This window comes from Oncorhynchus tshawytscha, linkage group LG09 (genome assembly GCF_018296145.1).
Source record: "Oncorhynchus tshawytscha isolate Ot180627B linkage group LG09, Otsh_v2.0, whole genome shotgun sequence".
NCBI classification, from domain to species: domain Eukaryota; kingdom Metazoa; phylum Chordata; class Actinopteri; order Salmoniformes; family Salmonidae; genus Oncorhynchus; species Oncorhynchus tshawytscha.
The window spans coordinates 78,860,931-78,870,391 of NC_056437.1; the positions used below are offsets into that span (position 1 = coordinate 78,860,931).

At 43.1% G+C, this 9,461-nt stretch overlaps 1 protein-coding gene across 4 annotated transcripts; it reads right to left on the bottom strand.

The window, feature by feature from the left end:
* Window positions 1-1,673: 1,673 nt before the first annotated feature.
* On the bottom strand, window positions 1,674-8,768 carry LOC112258809 (ran GTPase-activating protein 1). 4 transcript variants are annotated; one of them, XM_042327540.1, is made up of 15 exons: window positions 8,631-8,768; window positions 6,170-6,289; window positions 5,623-5,750; window positions 5,324-5,383; window positions 5,042-5,221; window positions 4,670-4,804; window positions 4,260-4,418; window positions 4,026-4,139; window positions 3,809-3,908; window positions 3,589-3,673; window positions 3,189-3,474; window positions 2,947-3,052; window positions 2,726-2,814; window positions 2,513-2,634; window positions 1,674-2,292 (listed from the first exon to the last, which is right to left on the bottom strand). In XM_042327540.1, the coding sequence occupies exons 2-15, from the start codon at window positions 6,279-6,281 to the stop codon at window positions 2,211-2,213; spliced, it is 1,758 nt and encodes a 585-aa protein (XP_042183474.1). In that variant the 5' UTR covers window positions 6,282-6,289; window positions 8,631-8,768; the 3' UTR covers window positions 1,674-2,210. The 4 variants fall into 4 exon arrangements, with proteins under 4 accessions (XP_042183474.1, XP_024289171.1, XP_024289173.1 ...); XM_024433403.2 differs by lacking the exon at window positions 8,631-8,768 and adding an exon at window positions 6,967-7,098; XM_024433405.2 differs by lacking the exon at window positions 8,631-8,768 and adding an exon at window positions 6,967-7,098 and having other exon boundaries at window positions 2,475-2,634.
* Window positions 8,769-9,461: the final 693 nt, after the last annotated feature.

Sequence of the window (9,461 nt, forward strand, 5' to 3'; positions counted from 1 at the left end):
ATTGTCCGCGATGAGATTCAAAACCTTTGGGTTGCTAGATGTTCGAGATATACGCCCACCCATCCACACACACCCAGACTAACCACCCGACTTTCGTTTTTGTAACCATGTCAAATGTTAACACATTTAGTGTCCTGGATTTACATTTACTATGTTACGTCTAGTCTATGAGACCAGGCTGGCTACCAATCTCACTTCCAGTAAACTACCCACTACCCTAAGGTCACTGGAGTGCAAACTCACTGAATAAAATATATATTTTTAAACACAGCAAGCTAATGGAAAACAAATCAATAAAATTAAAGTGAAGGGCTGTTTTTCTATGCTTGAGAAGAGGCAGCAAACTGTGCCCAAGAATGGGTCTGGTGAAAGCATTGCTCTAACCTGCACTAGCTTAAAAGTGTAGAGCAGCTTGCCATTAAATTGGTTAATGCAATTAACAAAGATCAAAGTCTGATGTGGTGTACTGATTTAATATTAGAAATACTGTATGAATCTGTTATGGATATGTAGTTTATCTATGACCTTTTCAGTCCATTCAACTGAGTTAATGTCCAACAAACAGTTTATTCATTCAAAAGCACATCCCAGGCCTAATCTCTTTCCCAGATGAAGTGGCAGGTCCCCATACAAGTGGATCAAGTACAGTGGTCTGCTGCTTCCTTGAATAGTTGGCTTGCTCTATGCATTTTAGCCCCAACACATTCTCCCTTATCTGAGAATATTTCCAGTAAAAATTAAGGTTGAACAGAAGGTGGTGTGCACCTTGCTCAGTATTAGCCACAGGAGCATTATACACTGAACAAAATTATAAACACAACATATAAAGTGTTGGTCCCATGTGTCATGAGCTGTAATACAATATCCCAGAAATGTTCCATACTCACAAAAAATGTGTTTACATCCCTGTTAGTGGTTATTTTATCCTTTGTCAAGATAATCAATCCACCTGACAAGTGTGGTAGATCAAGAAGCTGATTAAACAGCATAATCATTACACAATGACAATAACATACCACTCTAAAATGTGCAGTTTTGTCACATAACACAATGCCACAGATGTCTCAAGTTTTGAGGGAGCATGCAATTGGCATGCTGACTGTAGGAATGTCCACCAGATCGGTTGCCAGACAATTTAATGTTAATTTCTCTAACATAAGCCACCTCCAACGTAATTTTAGAGAATTTGGCAGTATGTCCAACCGGTCTCCCATCTGCAGACAACCACGCCAGCCAAAGACCTCCACATCTGGCTTCTTCACCTGCGGGATCGTCAGAAATGGTGGGGGGTGCTGAGGAGTATTTCTGTCTATAATAAAGCCCTATTGTGCAGAAAACTCATTCTGATTGGCAGGGCCTTGCTCCCAAGTGGGTGTGCCTATGCCCTCTCATGGCTGCACCCCTGCCCAGTCATGTGAAATCCATAGATTAAGGCCTAATGAATTTTTCAATTTACTGATTTCCTTAGAACAACTGTCACTAAGAAAAATCTTTGAAATTGTTGCGTTTATATTTTTATTCAGTGTAGGTTTCAAAATTTGGGATGAGAAAGAACCTACACCCGGAACAATAGTTTCTTCCCACTGTAAGAAGTAAATATGGTTGAACTAGATCCTTATTCAGGGTAGTGATTGCTAAATTGTAATGTTCCCAGGACATTCAGTATACGGAGACACCGAAATAGTCTGTTTAATAGCTGCAACAAAGAAATCAACACATTCAGTTCTTCCCTTTTGATTCAAATCCAAATTACATTTCCACAGCAGCCCATATCACACATTTATATTTTATATCCATTTAACACTTTTTTATTTGAATATAAAACCATTACTTATTGGTTAAATATGGAGAGAGAACCTGTGTTTAAGATCACATTTCAGTCCTTTCACTGCGGATGAGGCAGGATACACCATTCATCTCCCAAATGTTTATGTCTGTAATATTTCAAATCGGTCCATCCATAAAATAATGTACACCATTCATCTCCCAAATGTTTATGTCTGTAATATTTCAAATCGGTCCAGCCATAAAATAATGTACGTCCATAAGATGATGGGCAAGGCTCCAGCTGTGAGTCTTCTGAGATGGCGAAATAGAGTGCAGTACAACAGTTAAGTCCTTGTTGTGTGCGCTAAAGGCCCCCTTATGTCTGGGGGTGGGAATTGTTCTGTTCATAAGTCCGTGAGAGTGTCTGTGTGGTCCGGTGGGACTCAGTTCTCAGGCCTGACCTGCTCCAGCGTGGACTTGAGGATGTTCCTGGCGCTGCTGCACGACTCCAGGGCCTGGACGTGCCTGAAAGTCACAAATATAGTCACACCGTTGCAGTGATGGACAGTTGTACCTTTCATCTTTACTGTTTTTAGACACAGCAGCCTGACAACATAGGAACATGGGTACAATTTGGAGCATGTTGGCAATATCCTTGGTGAACTTTGTGCCAATGTGGTGTGTTAATCTGCAGTCGGAGAGGGTACCTGAGAGCTACGCTGCCGCCCATCACTCATGCCCTTACCGGGACATGAAGGCCTCCAGCACAGCGATGTGGTCCTGGGGGAAGTAGTCCTGACGCACGACGTACTCCAGGGCCTGCAAATGACCAGGCACCACATGTACCGGCTTCACCTTGTCCTCACTCTGAATGAGAGAGAGGGGGAGACATGAGGACTACAATAATACAAGGCAGAAGAAAACCAGGCGTTTTTCTACAAATTCATAGAACGTGTACCTTGAGGAGTCCCAGCATTACTAACAGCGATGATACAAAGTTGTAACCTTGGAAGGAGGGGCTTGCGAAGGCTTTCCTGAGAATTGCATCTGCATAACAAAGAGGACATATACTTAACATTCGGTCATACAGATGAACGGAAACAGTCACATATCCATGGACTCAGTCATCTGGCCCCATGTCTTCAGTAAGTACTCAGAACTAAGATAAGTGGCCCTTACCAATACTGTCTAGGACAGCACTCTTAACCTGTTCATCTTCCTCATTGTACACAGAGGAGATTTTCAGGAAAGCCTCCGCTGTCTTACCAGCATCAGCCACATCTACCTGGAAAGAGAAGAACAAGGACAAAAGGTTAAACACGTCACCATCAACCTGTTTCAGCCTGACACACACTGTATGTCACCTCAGGTTTCCACTAAGTAGTTTGCTGTGTAAGGAATTCATGACAGGGTGTGTTAACCTGCTGTTCAAAGAGCAGGGCCCTCTTGGTGCCCAGTTTGAGCAGCTTGTCGGGGGAGGGGAAGCAGAGGAAGGAGGCGGCATCTGGGGATCGGGGCACTGACAGAGGAGAGGAAACCTGATTCACACTGCTGTCCTCTTCTTCCTCCACATCATCTTCATCATCCTCCTCATCTTCATCATCCTCCTCCTCATCGTCTTCATCACCCTCCTCCTCATCTTCATCCTCCTCATCTTCATCCTCCTCCTCGTCATCATCATCCTCCTCCGGCTCCCCTTCATCGTCGCTGCAGGTAGAGACAAAGATTTTCTCATGGCGGCTTGTGATAAAAGATAGGATGGTTGAGGTCCAGTGTGGTAAGTCTAAAAGTATAAACTCATTTAATATTTCAATCCAGTACCTGAGTGATCCCAGCAGGTCTCCCATGTTCAGGCCATCCATTACCTCTCTGAGATCATCACAGCCCTCCTCCCCCAGGCAGTTACCTGACAGTACAAACACACACAACACAACAAAGTCACACATGAACTCTACAGATCCTACAAAAACATTACTAGCCAATGCAACATTTTCAATCCAGTTTTCATGCGTTGTAAGTCAAGTGTGTATCCATCATGTACCATTTAGGTCCAGTTTCTCCAGTGTGGCTTTGCCCTCAACTGATTGTGCCACCAGCAGTGCAGCTTCTCCTGTGATCTCCCCAAATGACAGATTCAGCTCCTGACAAAGACATTAAAAAAATATGGGTATGAGTCAGGTGTATGAACACACATGAATTAACAATCAAGTGCAGTAGATGTTCCTGCAGCCAAGGGTGGGACCAGTGCTACCCTGTACCTTGAGGATGGGAAGCCCCTCAGTGACTGCCTCTGCGATGGCTATAGCCCCCTCAGAACGCACCAGACAGTCTCCAAAGTTTATCACCTGGATACTGCGCAAATGTTTCAGAGCCTGAAGGTGGAACAAAACACTCAGTCAGTCATAGTATGGCAAGTGCATTTGAGCATACATCAACTCCATGAGGGTTTTATTGTCATGCGGCCTTCGTACACAAGGCAACCACTACTGTACCTGTGCCATGGCGATAGCTCCTTTCTTGGTGAAGGTGTTGTCGTTGAGGTTGAGGACCCGGAGCTGGGGGTTGTGTTGCATGGCAGTGGCCAGAGCAGTCACCCCAGGGTGGTTGATCCCATTCTGGGGCACGTGCACCTCCTCCAGACTACCCATCAGCTGAGGTCATACAGTAGCATCAGACAGAGATAGCTATATAGACAGTATATGGCTTGTCACGGTCAGTACAGTTTAATCATAAACTCAGTGCCATTACGTTGAGAGTGTTCGAGGAGCTTTTATCCATGCTGCTGCCAGTACTAATGCTAAAGAGCTCCATGTGAACCACTGTGGTGATAAACTGCATATACTCTACAAGTCCAGACTGTCAGAAATTCTGATATGTTCAGCTCAGGAGCCAGTGTCTGTACCTGGAAGGCCTGGGCAAGGGCAGTGGCCCCATCGTTCTCCAGACGGTTTCTGCCTGCGATGAACACCTTCAGCCCAAGGGGGGTGCCCTGTGCACTGGACTGCTTATAGCACTCTGTCAACGCTGCAGCTAAGATCTGAGGAGACCACACATACAGAGCACAGTGAAAAAACTATGTTGGAAAAGTTATGATTGTCATGATAGATTAAATCATGATATCATTATTCAACCTTAACACAAGCTATATATTTCATGACAAGTTAAATTAGCTTGAGATCTTCTCTGAAATTATACTGAGGGGGACAACTTTATGTTGTGGAGTCTGCTCAATAACGCAATGCAGCTCCTATCGAACTGGAGACATTCTGCCCACCTTGCCTCCACCAATGCCCATGCCGCAGTTGTTGAGCCTCAGTTCCTGCAGTGTGTGACAGGCAGTGCTCTTGAGCAACTTCTCGATGCCCTTCACCCCGTCTGGTCCAAAGGCGTTGTCACTGAGGTCCAGCACGGTCAGTCTGGCGCCTGCTGTCATTAGCGCCGCACCCAGGGAGTTCTGAATAGGGGTGATGAAGGCTGAGTTTACAATCCCAGATCACATTTCATCTATCAAAAGGGAGTAAGTATTTTTTAAATATTTTTTTAAATTAAGTCTCACCAGGGCTGGAGGGATCTCAGAACGCAGTCGACCAGTAAACATGTCACTCCAGTAACAGTACTGAGGGAGAGAGGGTTATATAAAGGGTCAGCTAAGTATTGTCTAGCTAGAGAGAGATAAATATGACAGATATGAAAGCAAGATGGAACAGACCCAAAAGCGGGTATCTCATCAAAATCAACATATGAGATCATCCATCTTTCTCCGTGTGGCAGTCATTGGAATGAATACCTGTCCTCTGTACCATGAACAATGCAATCAAAACACACTTCATCTCATAATCACTCTGTGACTGGTACCTTAAATTCACTCTTTGTCTCCAGGGCTTTAGCGATGGCCTGTGCTGCCTCCACCCCGTAAGTGTTCCCCTCCAGCCTGAGTGCTTTCAACCCCTTGAACTCCTGGATCTCTTTCACCATCTCTTCCACTGGAAAGAAAGAGAGAGGGAAAGATTGAAGACACAGACCATGATTGTTTGAAGAACAATACATTGGGCTCCCGAGTGGCACAGTGGTCTAAGGCACTGCATCTCAGTGCAAGAGGAGTCACTACAGTCCCTGGTTAGAATCCAGGCTGTATCACATCCGAACGTGATTGGGAGTCCCATAGGGCGGCGCACAATCGGCCCAGCGTCATCAGGGTTTGGCCGGGGTAGGCCGTCATTGTAAACAAGATTTTTCCTAAACCGACTTGCCTAGTTAAATAAAAGTTACTTTTTTTTTTAAATACAACAACAAAAAACATTTGGCATTGATTGGATACCACATTGTACTTGAACAACCTATTGGATGACAATTGAAGGAGCATAAGCATAATGAGTCAATGGTCAATGGTTGGAATACTTACCAGATTGTGCATTGTCGAATTTGCGTCCTTGGCCTTTATAACTCAACTCTCCCTCAGTCACCAGAGTTTTTGCCAGAGAGTCGGCCAACTGTGCAACAGCATCCGTCGCCATCAGGACACCTGGGGAACATACTAACTTGTGAACAAGAATATGCACTACTTACTTAAGCAACACATAATATATTATCAATTACCACCTAGTAGAGTACCTGCCAAAGACCTATCGTTACCAAACACACATGCAGTTTGAAGTGACGTTATAAACATTCAGTTATCTAGCTAGTTAACTTTAGCTAATATACACAGGGAGTGGAAAGTTGCTGTCTGTGAACGTTGCTATCATTGTGCTACCCTCTGGAAGAAGTGGAAACCCTTGCTAACTAATGTTAGCCAAGTAGCATTATATGTTTATAGTGTCGTAACTATTTGCCAACGAGTTATAAACACTTGGCACACACCATCTCATGCTAGGATAGTTGAGGCTAACTAGCTAGGTAGAAAAAGCTGAATATGGTTGATAATTTCCAATGGTGTGATAAAGCTGGAAATGTTCTACAAGAATACAGCCATCAAAGCAAGTTACTTAAACGTTGTTCTGACTTGACAAAATCATAACATACTAGCTATAGTTAGTTAGCTAGCTTAGCAAGAGCAGGGCATGCCTTGGTACGGCATCGACCAATTTGATCTGATAAATATGGCACCTCCCCTCACGTGTGACCTTACTAACGTTTCCCTGAATACATTTGTAAGCGAAAATGTCTCTGAAGTAGTATGAAACGTGTATCAATGCTTACAAAATCGAAATTTCTGCGTATAACTAGTTGTTTCCAGAACAGCGCTATCTGTCACACAAGCTGTCTCCCGCTCGGTTCTGACGTTTAAACACTTCGATGACCATGGCTGACGCGGGACACACGGGACTTGTAGTTCCAGGCAGTTTCGTTGCCTCATCTTCTTCTATTACACCATGGCGGTCCGCAAACAAACGTTAAAGTGTATGCCGCCACCTACTGTGCTGGAATGTACGATTAATCATGACCTGCTCAATTCTGCACTACCATTAAAAAGTAATACAAATACAATAAAAAATAAATCCCTACTAACTTCTACCCCCAAAAAAAAAAAAAAAAACACTCCCCAATCCCCTACCCCACCAAACTTCTACCACCCTCTCCCCAACCCCCTACCCCGTTAAACTGGACTGGAACGAACTACAAAAATCTCTGAAACTGGAAACACTTATCTCCCTCACTAGCTTCAAGCACCAACTGTCAGAGCAGCTCACAGATTACTGCACCTGTACATAGCCCACCTATAATTTAGCCCAAACAACTACCTCTTTCCCAACTGTATTTAATTAATTAATTTATTTTGCTCCTTTGCACCCCATAATTTTTTATTTCTACTTTGCACATTCTTCCATTGCAAAACTACCATTCCAGTGTTTTACTTACTATATTGTATTTACTTTGCCACCATGGCCTTTTTTGCCTTTACCTCCCTTCTCACCTCATTTGCTCACATCGTATATAGACTTGTTTATACTGTATTATTGACTGTATGTTTGTTTTACTCCATGTGTAACTCTGTGTCGTTGTATCTGTCGAACTGCTTTGCTTTATCTTGGCCAGGTCGCAATTGTAAATGAGAACTTGTTCTCAACTTGCCTACCTGGTTAAATAAAGGTGAAATAAAAAAATAAAAACCATATCATGCTGAAACACCACCCTTAGGATTGTTCAGTATGCCAACAACCATTTCAACAGTAACATCTGTTACACCCAATATCTATTTTGCCATCTCCACAATGACCTTCAACCTTGTATTTCTGCTTTCCACAACCTGAGTAGCATTGCTAACCTTACCAATAAAAGCTATGAAGTCTACTTTTTCTCCCACATTCACCGTAATCATGTTCCCCTCCACACTTGGCACATGTTTTCCTTCCTTTACATTGTACAGCTACATGTCCGATTCTTTGGCATTTGAAACACTGCAATGGGGATGGGACAAATAACTCTGACATTTAAACTAAGGAATCCTATCTGTACTTTTCCAGACAAAACCTTATCATCAAACCTCAGCAGCACTGAAAAGCTTTCACTTCTGATCAACCTTTTGTCCTCAATCACTCCTTTCACATTTTCTTTAATATAATCTATGGGCATAGGAATTGGGACCCCAGTGATGACTCCTCATTACCTAGCATAAGCACCTGGAACATGGCTTTGAATTTTATTCTCCTTAAGCGTTTCTACAGTATTTTCAGAATCTTCTCTTGCTGAGCCTGGCTACCACAAAATATGAACAATCTACCATTTCCAATGAACCAAGATAATTTGACTTCTTTCTCTAATTTGACTTCTTTTAGTCAGATAGGGTGGAAATGAGGCCCTGTGGTCTCCTCAAACACCATCACCACTTCCCACTCAAACACAAAGTTACTCTTGCTTCCTACCTTTATGCTTTCTTTACCAGATGCTCCACTGCTTTCTGTATCATGAGCCCTCTTCTTCCTATATCTTTCCACTACCGACCATTCTGGCCCTCTTCCTCCCGCTCCATACCATCAGAACGGTCATCCATATTGTTCGCATTCCAGCACAGCTGTTGCTTCACCAACCTTCTCTCCATTTCGTCCGCACTACTCGCTGCCATCGCTCTCAACAATCAAAATAGCCTCTTTGGCTAATCTCATCTGAAGCTTTATTTTATGTCCAAAAGCAAACACACTTTAAAAAATCCTGTGATACTGAACAGTGTAGCTATATTTACAGCTTTATTTGATCAGTTCTCTGAGTTATCAGTGCTTGGGAGAATTCCAGTAGCCCAAAAGCTGACAGATGGCGATATTCAAGTCATAAACCACGTTTCCATCCACATTTTTTAATGTGAGTAAAGTCATACATATAAAATAAAATCCCGAAAGCTACGATGAAAATAGGAAGTTTCGGTACAATTTTATAAATGCCAACAAATAATTTGTTCATTCGACATGGTGGGATCCTTTTGTGTCGGTAAAATTAATAATGCGAGAAATGGTGGTGGAAACCAGTGGAGGCTGGTAAGGAGGAGCTATAGGAGGACAGGCTGATTGTAATGGGTAGAATGGAAAAAATGGAACAGAGTCAAACGTGTGGTTTCCATATGTTTGATGTGTTTGATACCGTTCAATGAAATTCATTCCAGCCATTACAATGAGCCTGTCCTCCTATAGCTCATACCACCAGCCTCCTCTGGTGGAAACTCATTTATGGGCAAATATTGATATATACCTCTTTTATGTCCC

Coding starts and splice junctions, on each gene's coding strand:
- LOC112258809 (XM_042327540.1), bottom strand. CDS start 6,281: ATGGCGACGGATGCTGTTGCACAGTTGGCCGACTCTCTGGCAAAAACT. Junction 3,475..3,588: donor GACCTGCTGGGATCACTCAG/GTACTGGATTGA, acceptor CTCTACCTGCAG/CGACGATGAAGGGGAGCCGG. Junction 2,815..2,946: donor TGCTGTCCTAGACAGTATTG/GTAAGGGCCACT, acceptor TTTGTTATGCAG/ATGCAATTCTCAGGAAAGCC.